General features: G+C 41.5%; 1 protein-coding gene across 6 annotated transcripts in view; it reads right to left on the bottom strand.

The window, feature by feature from the left end:
• Positions 1-23,580, bottom strand: part of AFF4 (AF4/FMR2 family member 4) — a 110,739-nt gene that overhangs the window by 29,531 nt on the left and 57,628 nt on the right. For 4 of the 6 annotated variants that reach the window (XM_038740681.1, XM_038740685.1, XM_038740687.1 and 1 more), the window contains 6 exons: positions 17,711-17,837; positions 15,541-16,386; positions 13,892-13,936; positions 9,103-9,189; positions 3,340-3,376; positions 2,440-2,488 (listed from right to left, as the gene is read on the bottom strand). In XM_038740681.1, the coding sequence (XP_038596609.1) occupies positions 2,440-2,488; positions 3,340-3,376; positions 9,103-9,189; positions 13,892-13,936; positions 15,541-16,386; positions 17,711-17,833 (1,187 nt within the window). In that variant the 5' untranslated portion in view covers positions 17,834-17,837. Of the gene's footprint in view, positions 1-2,439; positions 2,489-3,339; positions 3,377-9,102; positions 9,190-13,891; positions 13,937-15,540; positions 16,387-17,710; positions 17,838-18,345; positions 18,439-23,580 lie in introns of all 6 variants that reach the window. The other 2 variants (XM_038740682.1, XM_038740684.1) reach the window with 1 other exon arrangement.

Genomic DNA, 23,580 nt, shown 5'->3' with positions numbered 1-23,580 from the left:
AAGCTATGCTTCAAGTAAGCCAAGTTGCTTGGAGGCCCGGCTAGGGTGACAGGGGAAGTGTCCTTAGTGGCTGTGCTGGTGGTGAAAGAAGGCACCATTCTGCTCCCTTGATGCTGCCCGCCACAGGCTTTTCAACAAGGCTCCCATTAACCAACGTCACACCTCCTCCAAGAGGTCTTCCCCGATTAGGCCCTCTTTTCCCTGGCTCCCTCTCCCTTCTGCGTCATCTATGCACTTGGACCTGTGACCTTCAGATATTTGATATCTGCCCCACCCGCAATCCCACGTCACTTGGAGATGCATATATCTCTAAGCTATGTATCATTCATTAATTCTTCATATAAATGTCTATTTCCCTCTTTAGACAGTAAGCTTATTATGGGCAAGGAACATGTCTAGAAACTCTGTTATACTGTGCTCTTCCAAGTGCTCAGCACAGGGCTCTGCATATAGTAGGCACTCGATAAATAGCACTGATTAATTCAGTTTTGAAAGATAGTGTCCCGGGGCCAAGGGAGCCAATACTGTCCTGGAACCTGACATAGGAATCTGGGAAAAATATGGGGGTGGAATGGGAGGAGATTGGAATGGGAGTGATTTAACCTCTGTATCTTTGGGTGGTGGGTGACATGCACGCTTATGCTATAAATACGATTGAATGAATGAATGAATGAAGCTTCTTCTGAAACTGGGAGAAATCCAATTCATTGTGCCTTCAGAAGGGGAAAAAAAAATTTTGAAGCCTGGCTAGCTCAGGAAAAGGAAAGTTTTTACATTCTTTCCATTTTGTGCCAGTAGGTGTACTGGCAACATTCCCTTCTGATCATTTGGATTTCAGGCTCCCTTCCCATGCAACAATGATTCTCCTTTCATTTTTTAATCACTCATATTTACTGAGCACTTATTGTGTGCAGAGCACCATTCTACATGCTAGGGAAAGTACTATGTAAGAGAATCGGTAGACCCGTTCCCTGCCCACAGGGAGCTTACCATCTAGAGGGGGAGACAGACAAGTACATAAACACTAGGATGGAGAGGGTGGGGTGAATACCAAGTGCTTAAAGGGCACAGACCCAAACGCAAGGGTGATGCAGAAGGGAGGAGAAGGGCGGATGAGGGCTTAGTTGCTGAAGGTTTCTTGGAAGAGATGTGATTTTAATAAGATTTTAAAGATGAGGAGAGTGATTGTTGGTCAGGTATTAAATGGGAGGGAGTTCCAGGACCAGAGGCAGGACATGGGCAAGGAGTTGGCAGCGAGAGAGATGAAAAATATACTCCTTGTAAATATCCAAATCCTCTTTGTAAACTTGAAACTTAAGCTTTTAACTTTTACCTGAATTCAAAGCCCTGCCATAGAAAATAAATGCAATATTGTCTCTGCCTGGCCATCAACCAAATGAAATGAATCACTGTGGCAGAAAATACAAAAAAAAAGTACTATTTTGGCTAAATCATAGTTTTAGAAGTCTTATAAAGGAATCTGAAAGCATAAGACCAAAATTTCTCCCTCATCTTGAAGAAAAGAGCAGATGTCTTAACTTTCCCTTATACTGTATGCTTAATTTCATTTAAAACAAATACGCTTCCTGCAGAGCCCATGAATTTTTTTAAAAAACAAACATTAGGCAACTGACAGGTAAGCATTACTGAGACACAAACCAATTTGGGATTTACCACAGTGTGGCCAAATGAATGGAGCAGTAAATCTGTTATACTTGGAATACTTTAAACTCTGAAAGGACTGAACTCTTCTGATTAGTTACCATGAATATATGAAGCTTCCCTTGCTACAATTTATGTTCTCACTATGAAGTCAAATGACTTACTATCAGCATTTTCACCAATTTGTTAAAATGTGAGGACAAGGTCTAAACTGGTCTAAAATGACTCCTGGCACCCCCAAAACTAGGCATGTAACTATTAAATTAGCTTCTTTGACAGGAAAGTCACTATTATCAGAACTTAAGGAGCTGGTTTCACATTACTCCTCAGTTCAGCTGAACCTAGTAACCCTTGTTAATCACTGGAGAGTAAAAATTTTAAAAAGGTCCTGAGAGTTTAACTATTGCAAAACTACTCCAGGCTGAAAAGTATTAGTTAAGGGAATTTGTACCCCGATCCCCTCCCCTGCCTCCAACCACACCCAGCCCCCCAAAAAGCAAAAAAAAACCCCACCTAGATCACATATTCCATTTTGGTTTTGTCTTTTTAATTAGACTGGCCTATTTTATACAAAGCACGTGAATAACTTGGCCCACAAAACTGAAACATACAGATTCCTAAATGAAAAATTTATATACACACATATGTATATATACATATATATATATATACACATATATATATATATACATATACATATATACCTTCAGATCACACAGATCATAATTATGTTGTAACCAAAGAAAATGTGAAATTAAAGTCACTTGATTGACTTACGATTTGGCCTGGTGACCATTTGACGTTTTAGATGGAGGATTGTATCTTTCTGGAATGGTAAAAGAAGTCAATAGAATTACAAAAGTTAAAACAACCAAACTCAGATTAAGTTTAATGAGGGAAAAGAATGACCACTCTTATAACTAACCTGAGGCCTAAAGGTAGGGGGAAGTCAGTGGCTAGGTCATTGCACGTAAATGAGGACATGCAAATCCTGTTTCACTGACACTGCAATTCCTGGGAGAGGCTCAGAATGCTGAGTTGGGAGAGTTAAGTGAGATTAATTGTCAGTATTTAAACTGGAATCTTTCTGCTCCAACTAGTCTCTGAAAGCTACTGAGGATTGAGGAGGATAAAATCTGATACTAGGAGAATAAAAGTCTCCCCCCAAGACACACACACAATTTCCACTTCCCAAACCTGCCATGGGTGTAAAGTGTTTTTTTTCTTTATTGCTTAAAAGGTTGTTATTGCTTTTGGCAAAGAACACAGTTGCTTGTCAGACTATTCTCCCAACCAAGGCCTTGACATTCACACACCAAACCCTGCTTTGCCCTAGGCCCTCAATGGAATAAATGGGGGAAGGGAAAAACCACGTTTCTGCTCCTGAGATTGACACCGGCTCCCTTGGGGTACCTTTCACTACACAACACGAGCATTTCCCCAAATTTCCACCTATGTGTAACATGACCAAAACTCAACAGTCTGTGTCATAACATCTAAGAATGCTTTTGGCCAAAATGTGATTGTGATCACTTCTGATTCTACGCCTCCACTTCCACATCAGTTCAGAAGACCACTATTTCTATGGGATGTGAGTTATGGAACCACAGTGATGAATTTGCATGGCACATATTTTCAGAATTTAATTTGAAAATACCAGGCACTAGAAATACTCACTTTGTTCTCCAGTACCAAAATTGGATTGCTGAGACTCCTGCAGATAGAGAATGCAAGAGTATATTAAAAGAGACAGAGAGAAGTCCTCTAGCAGAAGTGCTGCAATTCAAACAGCTCAGTTCCAGGTGACTTGCTGAACGGTTCATTCATTCATTCACTCGTATTTATTGAGCGCTTACTTTGTGCAGAACAGTTCTATTAGGCAGGCTCCAAGGATTACTTCTGAACCCTCAATTTCCTGAAGGTGTGTTCACCCAGATAATCCCCTTGATAGCTGCTCCCAGAAAGCTGACTGCAAACACTCAGGCCTGCTGGCCAAGAGGAAGAGGAAATCTGTCCTTCATGGAATCGTGCTCCACCCCACCCCAGGAGTCCTAGCTAAGAGAGCCCCTTCGTCTATTCTCCTGTCAACCATGAGATGGACAAAACTCGCAGGGTGCTTCTCCTAAAACCTCGTGACTCTTGGATATCAGGAGACACCCGAGAAAGGAAAGAGGGGTCTTGGTGAAGGCCCCTGGGAATCCCTCCTGGCTCCCTATGCTTCCCTACCAAAAGGCCTGCTTTTTCAAGGCTCTCAGCTGGGGAGCCTTTGGGAACAGATACTATGAGTGCTCTTTTACCCACCTTCAGGGAAAACAAAAGAGCACAGCTGAGAACATCCCACTGTTTATCTAGAGCAATTACTACCAATATGCAATGATGGGTTTTCTTCATGGTGAATACAAACTATCAAAGAGCACTGACTTCTTCATTTTCCACCGATCATAATATTATCGGTTTGGCTCATCTTTTAACTCAGAGACGGTGGATGGCTTCTGTTTAGAATTCGGCATTATTCAAGACTTCTTTAATGAAAGAGAATTCTAGGAACAGTAGGTTTGTGAAAATAATTGAGCATCCAAAAGGTTAAAAAAATTCCTTAGTAGGGTGCAGAATAAAGACTCTTTCTGAGGCCCTGAAGAACAGATCATTTCCTTTTTTACGACTTAGGTAAAAAGTCTCGCTTAAAACTATGACTCCCATTTAGCCCTAAGAATTTAAGGAGAAAGAATAAAACTGAGTCATGTATATATTTCAAATAATGAATCACAAAACTGCCCTCAACGATCCCCTACAATTTATTTTGCTAGAAATGGAATGCTAGGTTAACAGCATAGAACAGTCAGTGGTGCCATGACCAGCTGTCCACAAGTTATAAAACTTCTCTTTACTTGCCCATTTCCCCAGTGTCGCTAGCTGCACAGGAAATCTACTGGAATGAATTTTCACAGCAACCCACCTCACCTTAATCAAAAACAGTTCTCCAGGTGAAAAATAAATCTTAGAAGGTAAACTAGCAGTTTCAATCTCAGTTTGGAAACATCAGTTTCTGAACACATGAACAGTCCTCCAACTTGAAACTCTGATTAGGGTAGAGACATCATTCCCAGTGTTCACATGGTATTCCAGCAGGGTATTAGGATTAAACTTGTCAGCTGATTTTCTTTTCCTCACTTCTTTGGTATAATTAATTGGGGGCATAAAGAAATACACATCTTCAAGATCCTTTGCTCACCTTCTAGTTTTCTAAAGCAAATTTTCTCTTGGAAACACCAGAGGAACAAAAGGAAATGTGCTAGCTTCTATGTACTGTACACTAGGCCTTATAAAAGCAGGATGTTGGGTCTAGAAAAGGCAAATCCAGCCTTTCAAGAAAACTGTAAATTCTCAGGTTTGAAGACTTAACTGTGGCTCATAATAGTAGACCATGTTTCCCCAAATGACACAGTGCTGTGATGCTGCTGTTTCTGTGCAATAATAATCTGATTTTTATAATAAATTACTTTTTCTAAACTAAGCAACTGCAGAGTATAACCAGTTGAAAGTTCAGCTTCATCTATACTGGAGATGCAAATGCAATTCAGTTTGTTAGAGGAGACAAAGAATGGCCTAACCCATTAATTATTAAGCTTTTTCTCCCACTGAATTGGTATTAGAGAGCTATAAGCCCTGCTTGATTAAATGTAGAACTATCAAAAACAATGCATTTTAACCCCATTGCTTCAAGCCTGACAAAGTCCTGGCTCATTAATATTTTGGGAATCTTTGCAAACATTCCTGCCAAAAATGTTGGGGACGTGGTAAAAGAAATTATTGGTACATGCTTTGCATTTTTAGGATGTATCTGACAAGTTCCATTTATGACACAGTGCTCTGCACACAGTAAGCACTCAATAAATATGACTGAATGAATGCCACAATCATGGAGTTAAAGAAATGGAAATTTTGATTAGTGTAGAGACATCATTCCTGGTGTTTAGATGGTATTCCTGCATGTTATTAGGACTAAACTTGCCAGCTGATTTTTTTTCCCCTTGCTTCTTTAGTATAATGACAAGGAAACTACCAACCTTTCACATAATTACCTGCCTAAGCCTTCACATACTCTTTTTCCAAAATCATATTTCAATGCTTTCTTCCTTCCACCTTCTACTACCCTTCATCTTTCACTATTTGACCCTTGCTGAAAGACAAGCAAGTCAGTCCCTTAGGAAGCCCATTAATCACAAGCAGGTAATAGACCAAAAAAAAAAAAAGAACTTGTAAAGAAACCCAGACTCCGATGTCAAGCATCTGGGAATGATTATAAACTAGTGGAAAGATTATTTAACTTTAACGGCTCCTTAAAGAAAAAAAAGAGGTGGTTTAAGTTGCATTGCATCATTAGCCTCAAATTACTTAGCCAGCAAGTTTGGATACAGATAATAAAGATCTTCATTCAGGCATATGGATTCTAAGCAGAAACAAGGTAACATCGCTCCCAGAAGTAATTTTCCTTTAGGAACAAAAAACTGCTGGAAAAAAAATGCAAAATTAGAGCACGGCAGGAGCAGCATGGCCTAGGGGAAAGAGCATAAGCTTGGGATTCTGAGGACCTGAGTTCTAATTCCAGGATCCATCACCTGTCTGCTATGTGACCTTGGACAAGTCACTTAACTTCTCTGTGCTTCAGTTATCTCATCTGTAAAATGGGGATTAACACTGTGAGCCCCCACGTAGGACAGGGACTGAGTCCAACTCAATTTGCTTATATCTACCCCAGCGCTTAATAGAGTTCTATTTATCTATTCTGATGCTTTTGATGCCGGTCTACTCATTTTGTTTTTTTGTCTGTCTCTCCCTTCTAGGCTGTGAGCCCACTGAAGGGTAGGGACTGTCTCTAACTGTTGCCAAATTGTACTTTCCAAGCACTTCGTACAGTGCTGTGCACACAGTAAGCGTTCAATAAATACAACTGAATGAATGAATGAATACAGTGCCTGGCACAGAGTTAGTGCTTAACAAAAACAATTATCATTAGTAATTATTACTACTATTAGCATTTTCCATTTGCACTTTTCCATCCATCATGCCTTCTCTTTGCCACATGCAAGTTAAACAAGAATTGAGTTTTCAAAATGGAACAGAAATTACGACTGTAAGCATGATAAGTGTCTAACTCCTCTTGACTGCAGGTGAGCAGCATAAACAACTGCTCAGTTGCCCGATCAGGACCATAGTCATGTGTAAATTTCCTCTGTGACAAACACAAAAATACTTATTTTCCAATCTGGTTGATCCCATCTAGGTCAGATGACCTATATGACTGATTCTACATGGACACTGGATTCCAAATGATACTTAGGAAATATGTGACCATTATCATACAAAGGTGCTATTCCTGTCAAAGAATTAGCCATTTAATGTCAAGAATTTGGAATGTCCAGTTAAGTTTAAATCAGTCTGCTAAATTGTTGAGGGTGGTGAACTTGGGGAAGGAGAGAAAGGAGAAGGGTCACAACTTTGTGATTCTTTTCTAAATACTTGGAGATTAACTGTCCGTGGGCGGTTGCATTGGGGTAAGGAGTGTGAGCCCATTGTTGGGTAGGGACCACCTCTATATGTTGCCGGCTTGTACTTCCCAAGCGTTTAGTACAGTGCTCTGCACACAGAAAGTGCTCAATAAATATGATTGAATGAATGAATGCGTGGGAGAAGAGGGGGATCTAACAGCTTCAGAGAACTTTCCAATTCTAAAAAATAAACTGAGGAGGTAAAAAAAGAGGATTACATTTTCTGAAATGGATAGATTTTATTTCTGTTTGTATTTATCCATTTTATCCATTTTTTAATTTTATTTATAGCTGTGGTACTTCTTAAGTGCTTACTATGTGCCAAGCACTGTTCTTAGCACTGGAGTAGATACAAGATAATCAGGTCCCTCATGGGGTGAGCCTAAGTAGGAGCAAGAACAGATATTGAATGCCCATTTTGCAGATAATGAGGGATCTGAGGCACAGAAGTGCCCAAGGTCACAGAGCAGATAAGCGGCAGAGCTAAAATCAGAACTCAGGACCTCTCACTCCCAGCCTGTGCTCTTTCCAGTAGACCATGCTGCTTTGCTGCTTCCGGTCGCCTGAAGAAGATGTCAAGTAAGCTATTCCAGTGCAGGGAAAATGGAAGGGATGGAAACTGCCCCTCCTCAATTCATCAGACTGGACTCAAGTCGAGAGGAAGAAATAAGATTGTATTCCTTATGAGGCTAGCCATTGTCAGGAAAGGGGCCAAAAGCCAAAATGGTCAGCCAAGAGATTACACAGGACGCTTTAATCCACAATTAGGATGAGCGAGAAATAAGAACAGGCGAATCTGAAAGGGAACACCAAACCCACTTCTTACCAGAAGTATATCACACAAACCGGAGAATTTTTCAACGCTTCAAAACACTTCAAAAGAGCTATTATCCCATGGGCTACTCTAAAGTCAAGTAGGGAGCACAAGTCCCTTCCTCTCCTTCCTCCTCAAATCCAATAGACAGTTACTCTCCCCACACTTTGAAGCCTTAGCAAAGGCACATCTCCTAAAAGACGCCTTCTCTTACTAAGTCCTCCTTTCCCCTTCTCCCTCTCCCTTCTGTGTTTCCCTGACTTGCTCTCTTCAGTCATTCAGGGACTGTCTCTATATGTTGCCAATTTGTACTTCCCAAGCACTTAGTACAGTGCTCTGCACATAGTAAGCGCTCAATAAATACGATTGATGATGATGATGATTCCCCCTCCCAGCCCCACAGCACTTACGTACATAACTGTCATTTTTTATTTATTTACTGTCTGGCTCCACCTCTTGACTGTAAGCTCGTTGGGGGCACGGAATGTGTCTCGTTATATTGTACTCTCTCAAGTGCTGGGTACAGTGCTCTGCACACAGTAAGCGCTCAATATGTAGGACTGACTAACTCCCGGCTGGGGTGGCAGCAGCCGCTCGGCTCCCAGGGAGCTGCCTTCTTGACAGGGAGAACAGAACATACGAAAGCCCAGAAAGAAGCAGAGCAACAGCCACTGGAGAAGTTGGGAAGAGAAATTGCTCCTGCTGCTGCCAAGCGGGTCCCAAAAGTGTACAGCTCTGCCAACCCAATGCAAGAAGGAGTTCATGGACCCCACAGAGACCTCCACTCCCGGGAGTTGGCAGTGGTGTTGGGAACTATAGCAGTTTCTCCTCTCACCCAGTTATGCTCTGGCTCCCAGCTGGTTGCTTTCTCAGCTGGGGCTCCAGGAAGTGTTCCTACTCTTCTGGGTCTGGGGAGTATTGTGTGAGGGAGTGGTACTTCAGGAAAAACGGCCAGGGTCTCATTTTCCAAAAAGATTGAAGCCTCTGACCAAAAGGAGGAAGGGCTGGTGGGGGGCGGGGGGGGGAAGTCATGGAAATGTGGGGGATTCAGAGAAATAAGTCATCGTGTTTACTCACCTTGGTTGGAAAAGGAAATTTGGAAGGCTCTGTTTTGCATGGCGTATGAATGGCTGTTAGAGGGGGTGGCCATGAGTGAGTCATCTCCTGAAACGCAATGATTTCAAGTTAGTTCGCTCCTAGGGTAAAGAATGTCCAAGTACTGGGAGTGAGTCTATTGCATTTGTAAAGGAAGACAATGCCACCATAATCATCCTGAAATTCCATTTTAAGGCCCCGGTAAAAAGCAAGCTCCACTGTAATTTAAAAATGTCAGCATCCCATCACCGATTTTCTGGGATAGCTTAGAGAAGTCAACTGAAATGTTAGCAAGTTGGTTATTTTCTCTTTGGAGTTCTTAAGTTACAAATGTTCTGAGTTATAAATAAGTGGAATTTCCTTTTCGGTCAGAACAGAGGAGACATTCAGCACAAATTAGATAAGAACATTTTCAGAACTACTTTTTCAGGCCAGTTAAGCTCCTAAAGAGTTGCCCCCACTACCAGTTTATTTGGATGATTTTGGTAAAAAAATAAACTGGTTTCTTGAAACACTGTCAAAAGAAAAAATGTGACATCTGAGAAAAAAGACTACTTAAATAGTTGCTAATAGGAAAACAGAAACATGACAAGCCAGTGCCCCTCTGGGTGAGTTCATTCATTCATTCATTCAATCTTATTTATTAAGCGCTTACTGTTAACAGAGCATAACTCCTATGTGCCTATTGAGGGCACATCTGCTCCAAGAGGCCTTCCCAGACTAAGCCCCATCTTCCCTCATCTCCCACTCCCTTCTGTGTTGCCCTAAGCACTTGGGAAAGTAAAAATACAACAAGAAACAGTGACATTCCCTGCCCACAACAAGTTCACAGTCCAGCGGGGGGCGGGGGGGAGGGCAGACATCAATACAAATAAATACAATTATATATATAATTGTATTTATTTGTATTGATGTCTGTATATATATATAAGTGCTGTGGGGCTGAAGGGGATGGGGGAGAGAGCAAAGGGAGCAAGTCAGGGTGCCAAGGAAGGGAGTGGGAGATGAGGAAAGGTGGGGCTTAGTTTGGGAAGGCCTCTTGGAGGAGATGTGCCCTCAATAGGCACGTAGGAGTTATGAAATCCTTTCTAGTAAGGTTTCCAAAGGATCATGCAAGGTAGTGGAATTTTGATCTCCAGTGGCCTTTAAAAGAAAGCCAGATTCCTCATCTTGGTCCAGATGATGTAAATATGGACCAGAATGAATAGAATGAATGTAGGGGAATGGACTAGATGAATCCTTTCTAGCCCTATGAGTCTATGGAAAAAAAGTGCCTCCCAAAACAACCATTAATTATCCAATTCATCAATCAGTAGCATTTATTAAGTACCTATGGTGCACAGAGAATTATGCTAAGGGGTAGGAAAGTACAAGATCTCTGCCCTCAGTGATCTTACAGGATAGTACGAAAGACAGGCATATAAAATGATTTTCAAGTAGGAGGACATAATACAGTGTAAAGATATGTACGTAAGGGTTAGAAGGGTTAGTCTGGGAAGGTCTCTTGGAGCAGATGTGCCCTCAATAGGCAAATAGGAGCTATGCTCTGTACACAGTAAGTGCTCAGGTAGTCTAGAAGTACAGAAATGGCACCTGAAGGCCTTAAGATGAAGTTACAGAGAAGCAGCGTGGCTCAGTGGAAAGAGCCCGGGCTTTGGAGTCAGAGGTCATGGGTTCGAATCCCGGCTCCGCCACACGTCTGCTGTGTGATCTTGGGCAAGTCACTTAACTTCTCTGGGCCTCAGTTACCTCATCTGGAAAATGGGGATTAAGACTGTGAGCCCCACATGGGACAACCTGATCACCCTGTATCCTCCCCAGCGCTTAGAACAGTGCTTTGCACATAGTAAGCGCTTAACAAATGCCAATTATTATTATTATTATTATTATACAAAATAGGGTGATGAGAAATCAATCAGGGAAGGCCTCTTGGAGGAGATGTGACTTCGGAAAGGTTCCAAAGGAGGGGAGAGCAGTGGATATGACAGGTGAGGGAGTTCCAGGTGAGAAGGAGGGTATGAGCACGAGGTTGGTGGTGAAGAGACAAGAACAAGGCTGTGAAGTAAGTAATCAATGAATCAATGGTATTTATTGAGTGCTTTCTGTGAACAAACCATTGTACTACGAGCTTGGGAGAGTACAATATAATAGAGTTGGTAGACATGAACCCTGCCCACAAGGAACCTAGTTTTTTAGTTTGAGAGGAACAAAAAGTGCAAGCAGGTGTATCCACTGCCCAGGGTGGGTGGGGAGGGAGGGAGGGGGTGGCGGAGTGACATAAAACCAATGGTTAGCAGTTTCGAGGAGTGGGGAGATAGTCAAGGCCCTACTGAGAGCTCTCCTCCTCCAGGAGGCCTTCCCAGACTGAGCCCCCTCATTCCTCCCCCCCACCCTCCCACCTTATCTCCTTTCCCTCCCCACAGCACCTGTATATATGTATATATGTTTGTACATATTTATTACTCTATTTTACTTGTACATATTTATTCCATTTATCTTATTTTGTTAATATGCTTTGTTTTGTTGTCTGTCTCCCACTTCTAGACTGTGAGCCCGCTGTTGGGTAGGGACCATCTCTATATGTTGCCAACTTGGACTTCCCAAGCGCTTAGTACAGTGCTCTGCACACAGTTAAGCGCTCAATAAATACGATTGAATGAATGAATGAATGTGCAAAACAAAGTTTTAGAAAAATCATCTGGGAAACAGAATGCAATGTGGGCTGGAGAAGGGAGAGACTGGAAGCTGAAAGATCAGCCAAGGAGGCTGATGCGGTGGTCAAGTTGGAATATGACAAGCGCCTGGAAAAGTTAGTGGTTATTTGGCTAGAAAGGAAGGGACGGATTCTGGAAATGTTGTGGAAGGCAAATTGACAGGACTTAGAAGCAGACTGAATATGAGGGTTGAAAAGGAGAGGGAGTTAATAATAATGATGGTTTTTGTTAAGCGCTTACTATGTCCCAAGCAGCACTGTTCTAAGCTCTGAGCCCTGAGTTAAGGATAATGGGTGGCTACAGACTGGAGAGATGGAGGTGACGGCAGTGCTGTCAATTGTGATAAGAAGGTTAAGTGAAAGAGACAATGTGGGAGGGAAACTGAGTTCGGTTTCCTTCTGGAGGCAGAAGGAAATGCAAGACTACAGAGAAGGAGAGTTACCAGGGCTAGCGAGGTTGGGTCATGAGCAGTGAGGTGGGCGTTATAGCCACGGTAGCTCAATATGAGAACCATACAGCTCTTGATAAAATAATGATATATCATTCTCTGGATGCACCGTACCTGAATGGTAAGTGGAGCACATAATCAAGAAAACCCTAACACCTAAAAGTCATGTTTGATATGCAGAGTTCCTCTGTATAAATCAATTGATGGTATTTATTGAACGCTTACTGTTTTCAGAACACGGTACTAAGCGCTTGGGAAAGTACAATATAACAGAGTTGGTAGACACGATCCTTGCCCGTAAGGAGGTTACAGGTTGCAAGGGGAGATAAACATTAAAGTAAATTACAGAGAGGGGGAAATACTACTGAAGATGCAGGAAACAAAAAACAAAAAACATGTGCCTATTTAAGAAGGTGGATAAATTCACAAGAGGGAGGACCAACCAAACCTTGCTTTTCCTCCTATCTTAGTTACTATCACTCAATCATATTTATTTGTTTATTTTAATGTTATTTGTTAAGCACTTACTATGTGCCAGGCACTATTCTAAGCACTGGGGAAGATACAAGGTAATCAGGTTGGACACAGTCCCTGTCCCACACGGGGCTCACAGACATAATCCCCATCTTTCAGATGAGGTAATTGAGGCCCAGAGAAGTGAAGTGACTTGGCAAAGGTCACACAGCAGACAAGTAGAGGAACCAAGGTTAGAACCCAGGTTCTTCTGGCTCCCAGGACCGTTCTCTAATCACTCGAACATGTTGCTTCTCATTTATTGAGTGCTTACTGTGTGTAGAGCACTGCACTACGCACTTGGGAGAGTATGATGTTTATCAAAGTTGGGGAAGTGAGGAAAAAGAAGAAAGTAGGCAGGACTGGTGTGGAAAGAGAAATACTTTTCTCTGGTCACGACTCCTCAGAAGTCCATAAGTGGGCTGAGGAACAGGATAGTAACAGCTAGCAACAACAGGAAGGTAGATTTAACTCTTGCCCAGCTGGGCTGGTTGTCATACAGAGAAGCACAAAGTCAAAACGTGGAGTACTAAATGTGACTCCATAATCCACCAGAAAAAGAGATGGAATTCTTGTAAATCCATGAGGATTCCAACAAACTCTGAATGAACCGTTAGGAGAGCAGAGACCAGTGGCGGTCTCATGGGAGGGAGAACCGAGTGAATGCCTAGGACTCCAGACTGTGGGGGCTACAAACCAAGAACCTAACTTTTACAGTTCCAAAAACTTTCTCCAAATTGTTGCAACTATGATTCTTTCTGAAATTTAGGGTAGGACAAGGGGAAACTGAAAAAGTCTCATTTGCCTGTTCAAGGACCCAGAAAGACATTCTGACCCACAGTCCCCTCAAAAAAAAGCTTTAAGTCCACACTTTTAATTCTAGGTGGATCCTGGAAGGTGCCTCAGCTATCCTTAAAAGGATTCTTTAATGGGGTCACAGAGGCATTCTTAGAGAGCCAGATTACAATTTCTGGATGTGCTCTAAGAATTCCAGTTTCCTCAGCCCTTGTAGAGTTTGTACACACACACACACACACACACACACACACACACACACACACACACGCACAAATATTATGAAGAAAACAGTACTTACTTTGAGAATTTCATCCACACAGCTCACATCACCAGATACTGATGCCTAAAATAAAAGATTTCTAGTGAATTGTGCAAAATTACTGAATTATGCAAATAAACCCCAGAAAGCCATGTATACATCAAAACGCTAAATGAATTCAATTGAAAGGTATAGCTATTCATTTTAGAGTTTGCTTTGAAGACACTATCATTTAGAGTGAGACAAACTTTGTATTTAAAACTTCACTGGCAAAACAGCAAGGCTTTATTTATACCAAAGCCCTGAGGAATTCTTTACTACTGGTACCCATAAACAATGCAAAAGTGAAATGAAAAGGTTTTGATTTATTCTGAGGAGCTTTTTCCAGAATCTTACTTTTCTTTCGCATGTCCTCAAAATTAAGTGTGAATTTTAAGTACGTACTAACCAAAATGTCATAATACTTGTTTTCCTGAGGGTAGACCTCGTCTCTCTCCACCTCAAGACTTTGTGGGCCTCAGAAAATTCACTTAATTTTCACATACTGGGTCCGGATTGTTTGAATCCTGAGACCCATATCAAACATGACAATTCAGTGTAAAATGCAACCAGCTACAATTTAGTAAAGATCCAGAGACTTCATATTAGTTTTCAAGAACTGTGCCCAGAACTGAACGGTTGATATTTTCTCTAATTTGTTCCTGAAATTGAGGTGTTGTGAGTTAAAAGCTACGGATGATTCACCATTACATTGCTACTTACTGCTTAACTATTTAGAAGATAATTTTGATAGTTTGGTTGACTTACCCAATTACATTTTTAAAACAAACATTGACAAGTATCGGACATTATCCCAATGAACAATATAGCAGAGAAAGTGCACTATGTTGAAAGTGTGCATGGACCCAAAAGGCTTGATGTCTACAAACGTGGACCCATGGAATCCGAGGTCATTATCATAAACCACAATCCACAATGGAAAAAAGATGATGATTTCACTTTAAAAATAAAAGTATACCAAGCGTACATCAATCAATCAATCAATCAATCATATTTATTGAGCACTTACTGTGTGCAGAGCACTATACTAACCGCTTGGGAAGTACAAGTTGGCAACATATAGAGGCAGTCCCTACCCAAATGCAGAACGGAATCTAAGTCCAAGAGAAGTCTGTGGCCCAGCTGAGTCACACTGTAACTAATTTCAACATTTCATCAATGATCCAGTCACTGGGTAGTTAGCAGATTTGGGCCCCCCCAAAGTTGATTCAAAAGAAGTGGACAAGTTAGGAACAATCCCAAATTTTCCTTGGCCTTTCAGCAAGATGGCTGAATGCCTTCTGCCCGAGGCCCAATGGAGCTGAATAATATTAATAACAATAATGGCATTCGTCAAGCGCCTACTATGTGCCAGACACTGTACTAAGCGCCGGGGTGAATACAAGCAAACCAAACTGGACACAGTTCCTGTCCCATGAGGGGCTCACAGTCTCGATCCCCATTTCACGGACGAGGTGAGGGAGGCCCAGAGAAGTGAAGTGACTTCCCCAAAGTCACCCACGGCAGGCAAGTGGCGGAGCCAGGATTTGAACCTATGACCTCCTGATTCCCAGGCCTGTGCTCTATCCACTACGCCATGCTGCTTGTGTATCACCCCCGTAGACTGGCAAGAGGGAGGGTCGACTTACATCTAATGGTTGAGAGGGAATTTTCAGTTTGGTTAGATGTGCTTTGCTGCTAGGCTTCAGCTCACTCATGCTGTTGCTATGAGATTGGCTGCTGTAGTGCTCAGAGGATAGCTTTGGTTCCATGGACTCCTGTCCATCCATGGGCCTGACGTAGGCAGTGGGCTTCTGCAACATTGAGCTGGACTTGGACATCAAGGAAGGAGGGAAAGATTGGTTAGAGTGCTGCCCGCTTGAAAACGAAGGAACCCGGGAGGGTGAGTCCCAGTTTGCCTCAGGGTCCCGAGGAGACTTGGAGCGCTGATGTTCCTTACTGTGATGATCATTCCCATGAGACCTGGAATGGCTGGAGCTTAATGAAGACACAGCAGGGGGTTTTCCAGGGCTGGAAGAACGGGATTTGGAGTGTTCTGATCCGTGCTGAGTTTTTTTGCGGCTGCTGCTGCTGCTACTACTACCACCACCACCACCACTGTAAGAGTCACGGTCATGCCTCTGGCCGCTGCTACTACTGCTGCCGCCACCACCACTGGTCCGTTGGCTACTGTGTCCACTCTGTAAACCTGAGGACCGTTTCTGGGACTGGGAAGAAGTGCTAGGTGCTGGCCCTACAGGAGTCCATTTGCTGCTCTGATGAGAGCTACTGTGTCTCTGTTCACCAAAGAAACTTGGGTTGGGTTTTTCATCTGTTGCTGATGGTGCTGTTGACTTGGGGATTACAACAAGCTTCTGTAGAGATCTGTCTCCTCGAAAATCCTTCATTTCATCGTAGTTTCCAAGCATGCCCTGTTCATCGTAATTTCCGAGCATGCTCTGAATACGACTAGATAATTTGTCTTCCTTGCTGGTCTGTGCAAAGAGTAATAAAACACTAAATCAGTAAAACATGAATAAAACACACATTAGAGTCTTCTTCCCTCATTTCTTGGGCAGATAATAAATGAGCTTGATTTTAACTCTGGCCTGATAGCAGGCAGAGGTAGCTCTCAGGAAATCCGGACCCTTATTGCTGTATTCAAAATCCACAAGAAGAGTTTCATAACAATATTTTTAGATGTAAATGACAAAACTTTTAAAGGGTTTCATGAGATAGGCGGATTGATACAGCATGTGCATTTTACATAACTGATGACAGTAGGGCAAAATATCTCATTACAGGCTCACTTCACTAGAATGGAATGTCTTCCTGTTAAGGTATCTCACTGGAACAGCAAAAGAAGGCTCTACTCTGGAAAAGCAGAAATTCAACTGAAGTCTTCCCAAGGGTATTAATCTATATTTAGCTGATAACTTTCACTTGAAAATTTTTCTAAATCAACATACAGCAGTCTGTCGCAGTTACCTTGACTATTTTTACAGAACAGCATGAAGAAAAAGATTGCTTACATCTCTATCTTCATACTTAAAACTCTTAGGTTAAAACCTGTAAACGTCAATATGAACAAACTCAATCACGTGGCACTGTAGTTTTTTTTATTCACATAATATTTTAGGTAAGTTTGTTTTAGTATCTTCAGAGCCCTAAAGGCTCTATGACCACAATACCTGTACCCTTGATAATTGACCAACTAGATCTAGAAATTTAAATTTAAAAAACAAGTGGAAATGGTTAATATTTAGGTTTCTGCAACAGTTCATCATGACAAAAGATGTTTTTGTTCAGTGCAGAATTCATAGGGAGAAATCAATAAATATGAGGAAAAAATGACTTCTGAATTGTAAAAGCACTACAGCAGGGGATGGCAACCTTTTTTTGCAAAGAGCAAAACAAAGTGAAACCCTTGAGCGGTTGGTGTACACGGAGTCATACAATGTATGGAATTTCTATATGAAGTCACCAATCACACTGAACGTGATGTAAAGCAAAACTGCCATTTAATCAATTATATTTATTGAGCACTTACTGTGTGCAGAGCACTGTACTGAGCATGTGGGAGAATTGGTAGACACGTTCCCTGCCCACAGGGAGCTTACAGTGCATTATTTCAGTGCAACTGCTGTAGCTACCTGGGGGAAAAGCTTTTATCTAAAATTTACCCACTGAGTGAATTTTGAGTTACAGTGATTATATTTGCATTTTAGACACAAAGTTTTAAATGTTAAATGGATGCCAAAACAGACTTTTTTTCAGGAAGAGGAAGGATGAGACTTCAAAAAATGCTTCAAAACTCACAACTTTGTAAGGTTCAGCAAAGAGAGGTGAGTTAGGTGGAAAGGCTTCTTCCCCCTGCTGAATTTCCTGATTTCGCCTTTCCCTTTCTTTCATACGCAGCACATTCCGATCTTCACGGTTCATGTTGCTATAGACAAAAAGATAATATTCGATCAAGAAAAGACAATGAGGAAAAAGGAAATACAGCTCATTGTACTGCACTGAATTGGCCAACTCAAATCTTCAAATGGCAAGCCCCCCTCAGGACAGGGACAACTCAAAACTACGCACGAGCAGGCAGTAATTGCTGAGCATGGTTTCTAACTAAGGAGCTTCATTTATACCAGCAGAGTCACAATAATCCACAAATGGCCTTTGGCCCAACTCCCACAAAAACACTAAATCCAAATATTTGAATTTTGGTACTTAAAAAAACCCCTCATTCCGCAAGAACCTTTGAAAACATATTTCCTTTGAGATTTTTGGAGGAAAAGGCACTAATGTTCAGAAATCCAAGTTATTTCCTATTAGGCTTCCACTTCTTCCTCTTCAAAAAAAAAAGTTGAACTTTCCTTTTCCATTCAATTTGCTACAACCGCGCTCCCATCTATCCCCACTCCCACAAATCCAGGGCTCATTCTCTGCTTTGGTTCTACCTTAGTTTGCTTTCTTTTTGTCCCAAACACAGCTTCCTTGGTGTCCATCCTGTATGGCAGTTTGACCTCAGCTTTGCTGTTGCTCTAGGTTCCCTAAAAAACGACATTTCTCCTCTAAATACATTGAAATTTTAATGAACACCTCAATATAAGGCAAAACTGCAACTTCCAGTCAAATAACCTGCCATCAAGCATCGATATTGACAGATTAGCTTGGGTTAGTGCCTACAGATTAGACTACGTTAAAGGAAAGGTAAACCGTCTTCTAAAAGGGTAGATTTCTTTAACTGCTTGACGTGAAGATAACCCACCTTCACTAATGGCAGAAAACAAGTTAACTGGATTAGCTATAGCATTATAAGCAGTTACGAAGGATGCAGAACTTTCATTCTTGCTAAGGACTGGTGAATTTCAGTATCTTAACAAACCAGATGAACATTTAAAGCTTAGAACAGTGCTTGGCACATAGTAAGCGTGTAACAAATAACATCATTTAAAAGCTTTCTCAGTCTCTGCAGCTTTACATTTTACAAAGAATTCTGACAGTAAGGGTTTTAGACATCAGAACTGGTTACCAAGGGAGGTTCTGCAACTACCTTTCCTGGAGACCTTTAATCATCAGCCTGAGTGGGTATGATCTAGTCCTTCCTGATGCCAAAGGGCTGGTCCCACATGATCTCTTAAGCTCCCTCCCAGACTCGCAATTTATACATGAACTCTAATTAGAAAACCGGATGTTTTAAATTTATTTTTTTTTAATAATCAAGATTCAGAAAAATTATATCTGTAAAGAAGTGATGCTCAAAAGGTACAGTATTTGAACCTTATGCCAACGGCTGTAGTCGTGAGGTAAAAGGATTTATTAACTGAAGAGTATTCAAAAACAGTGACCAAATAAGGGCAATAGCAAAGACTGTCCTAAGGGAACATTGTTCACGCTTGTTCTTAAGCAAAAGCTCATCTATATAGACTAATGATTCTCCAGGGTAAATACTAAAGCTTCAGAGTCTTAAAAAAATTAAATCTGCCTATATTTTCTCCTGCCTTAAACTTCTTAAAAGATCATTTACTCACATTTAATACCCTTGCAATGGATAAGTTTAAATGGAGAACACAATCCAAAATTATTACTATTATTATAATGGCATTTGTTAAGCACATACTATGTGCAAAGCACTGTTCTAAGCACTGAGGGGGGATACAAGGTGATCAGGTTGTCCCATGGGGGGCTCACAATCTTAATCCCCATTTTACAGATGAGGTAACTGAGGCCCAGAGAATTGAAGTGACTTGCCCAAAGTCACACAGCTGACAAAGTGGCGGAGCCGAGATTAGAACCCGTGACCTCTGGCTCCCAAGCCCGTACTCTTTCCATTGAGCCACGCTGCTTCTCAAAAGCCACTAAGCGGCTACTATCACCTCATAGGTGCAAGCTATGGACTTTATTTATACTAAGAGAAACAGTTGTACCATTAAACGGCATTATCACAATTTGAAAAACCCAAAAGGCCTTGGGCATGTTTTAATAGCCCAGGAGACTAATGTGCTCTTTTGAAGTTTAGACGCTTCATTGCTTGTTTATGAAAAAAACAATCAATGTGCGAACATCATAAAAACATCTACACCTTACATGGAAGTTCAAAGCTATTTCAAATAGTTTAGGGCAAATAGAAATGCGCGTTATGATAGAAGTTGAATCCAATATCATGAGAAAGTTTGAATAATCCAAATAGCTTTGTTAGGGTCAAAAAGTATCTCGCAAAACAAAAAAAGTAGGAATTTTAGTTCTCCTAACCTAATGACACCAATTAAAGTCACATCTCAACTGTACTGCTTCCCTATTACTAAATTTTTCCACAGAAATGAATCAATTTTTTAAGCTGAGGTGGGTGCATTGCAAAATCAAACTTCCACTGTCTTTAATGGAACACTGAAACCAATTTCTGCTCTAATTACGATTGAAGTGCAAAACTAAACCTTTACTTGCAAATCGCCCTAGCATTTAAATAGTACTGTTTATTAAATAGTACTACAGTAAAGAGCTTTAGCAACCTAAAAATAAAGAACTTTTTCAGTTTTACATTAATCTTGAGTATTCTGTTGGTTATACTTTAAGCAACTAATCATGGAAGACCCAGGAACGGTAAATCTGATAGGACCCCTGCCAGTCTGAGATTAGAAATCTGCAAGTCTATAGCAGGCTGGTATCTATTTGAATGTTCCATTGAAAAGTCTTTCTGGAGAAGTTGGTAACAACATAAGCTTCCGCAGTCAAAGGAAACATACCAAGTAGAAGTTATGTTATGTAGATTCAGGAGTTTAAACTCACATTATACATAGCCAACTAAATCTACGTGGAAAATAGCACTATTTTCCCGGAGGGTGGTAGATCATTTATGCTGGCCTTATCTTTGATGAAAATTGCAGATTAGTCTACTCTTTACTTCAGATCATCAGCTGCACAAAGCAAGTCACAAAACTGCTTTAGCAGAAATATCAGTCTTCAGGACAAGTGAAAAGAAGAAGAAATTCTGCTTGCCAGAGCTCACTGAAGAAAATCAAGCAGAATCCCATGAAGTGGCATCAATTATAGGAAGCTGTAAAAGTTAGGGTGGGCATTTGGCTTGGCTTGCTTAATGAAAAGCATGGCAGAGTGAGTAGTTGGAGACTCCTGTCCAAACCAATGGACACTACAGCACAGCAAAATTAAGGATTTATGCTCTCACTCCAGCTCTCTCCTACAAGAACTGTGAAGCGGACAAGGTCCCAACCACCACTTATTTATTGCCTGCCACCATTGGTTTCTCCGCAATGAGCAAGTTCCAAGAAGGATTCTTGGCCTCCAGCCTACCAATTTTCTACTGATTTTTACCCAAGGTGAGCGGTTTCTGAAACTTCAATATTTCAAATTGTCAGGGAACTTTTAGTCTTTCTCTCGGAGCACAAACTAGTTTTCAATAACCAGATTTTGTATTCTGCCTTAAGTGAAATTTCTAGCCACATGATTATCTGGTATTTTTAAACTGCCAAATGTTTACCCTAGGTGCCAGCCAAAGGAAAAATATCAGAACATTGGCAACTTCATTTAGGCCACATCTGCATTTACCTTTCAAACAAAAAGCACAACGTTTTCACAGCCTTATTGAAATTGCTTGAATATTCCACAATTTTTTTCTAAGAAGGCAACAAAATGCCAATGAATGAGGTGGAATGGAGTGTGTCTGTGGGTGGGAGGGAAAGATTTGGGTGACCTTTCAGTAAAAAAGAAAGATGAGACAGAAAAGGGGGCATGCTTAATCAATGAATTAGCATTCATTAATCACCTAATGTGTGCAGAGCACATTACTACAAGTGTTTGGGAAAGAACAGTAGAAATTAGTATATGTGATCCCTGCCTGCAAGGAACTTACAGTCTAATTTATTTGTTTTTATCCCTTTCTAGTCACTCCCCGCTCTTTCTTCAATACTCTCTTCGACCTGGCCGGAGCCTGGGGAGATCATCCCATTGTTAAATATTTGGTTTATTTTTCTACTAACGCCTGTCTTCCCATCAATAGCCTACAGTCTAAAAGCTCATTATGGCCAGAGAACTTGTCTACCAACTCTGCTATATTGTACTCTCCTAGGAATTCAGTTCAGCGTTTCACATGTAGGAAGTGTGCAATAAATACCATGATGATGATGATGATAATACTCCCAATTTTACAATACAAATACGAAGGGACCATATTAGGTGAAGAAATTCTTAGTTTGTGAAATTCCTCCCTGGCAAAAGTCTCAAAAGCCACCCCTGTACCCCACAAAAAAACCCCAAACCCCAAAAAGCAAACAAAAACCTCCAAAACCTTACAGAAACAAGTGACCATACCTGATTTACACGAGGATTCTGAGGTAGAAGCCTGCATACCCACATTCGCCTGATCCAAAGGTCCCCCAGTCAAGGTGTGAATCAGGTGGGATAATGAGTATCCCGATAATCATGAGTGTGGGTAAAGTCAATCAATCAATCAATCGTATTTATTGAGCACTTACTGTGTGCAGAGCACTGTACTAAGCACTTGGGAAGTCACTCTATGCAGAGTGAAAGTGCAATCACCACTGCTACCTAATGGCCGGGACTATAACCAGGACTGTGTCACTGCCTCTACTGAGACCGCTCCACTCCTTAAATGATAAAAAATTTCCAGAAATCAGTTCCAGTTACCTTAACTATTCTGGCACAAGAAAACTGCCATTGTTCCCCCCATTTGCCTATCTTCCAAGAACCTCTCAAACTGTGAAAAAAAAATCAACATGAGGGGCAGGGACTTGGTCTGATGGGATTATCTTGTACCTACCCCAGGGTTTAGTTCAGTGTGTAGCATACAGTAAGAGCTTAATATGACTACGATTATTAACCTCACCCTGGTACAGAGTTCCCACGGTAATCTCCCAGTGGCATAATCGGCTGGGGCAACCATTAAAATCACAGCCACTCAGTTTAAGCATAACAACTGAACTGCTACATCTCAAAACCGCCAGTTCGAAACCAGGGGCTACAGTCTCAGAGGCAGCGGCCACAGAAATCTCCATGAATATTTTCTGGCTACATTCAGGAAATGCCTACCCTTGCTGAGGTTTTCTCTATCTATTTGATACCAAGCCAAATGCAAAACACTTGCAAACAAACTTTAAGACTGAAAAACTCCAACACAGTGGAGCCTCAAATGGCCTGCCTGAGTCATCCCCAAATCATGCAATGTGGCTTTGTGGACCGAGTGCAGGCCTGGGAATCGGAGGACGGAGTTCTAATCCCGGCCCCATCACATTCATTTCATTCAATCGTATTTACTGAGCGCGTACTGTGTGCACAGCACTGCACTAAGAGCTTGGGAAGTACAAATCGGCAACATACAGAGACAGTCCCTACCCAACAGCGGGCTCACAGGCTAGCAGGGGGAGACAGACAACAAAACAAAACAAAACAAGTAGAAAGGTGTCTGCTGTGTGACCTTGGGTAAGTCACTTCACTTCTCTGGGCCTCACTGACCTCATCCATAAAAAGGGGATTAAGAAAGTGAGCGCCACAGGGGACAAAGACTGTGTCCAACCTGATTGACTTGAATCTGCCCCAGCGCTTAGAACAGTGCTCGGCCCATAGTAAACACGAAACAAGTACCAAAATTATTATTAAGATTGGGCCCAGAAGGGGCAACCTAGGCAGTATCAACACTTGCTGAATCGATTGTCTCTCTT

This window comes from Tachyglossus aculeatus, chromosome X1 (genome assembly GCF_015852505.1).
Source record: "Tachyglossus aculeatus isolate mTacAcu1 chromosome X1, mTacAcu1.pri, whole genome shotgun sequence".
Taxonomy (NCBI): Eukaryota; Metazoa; Chordata; class Mammalia; order Monotremata; family Tachyglossidae; genus Tachyglossus; species Tachyglossus aculeatus.
This window is presented reverse-complemented; position numbering and strand designations above follow the sequence as displayed.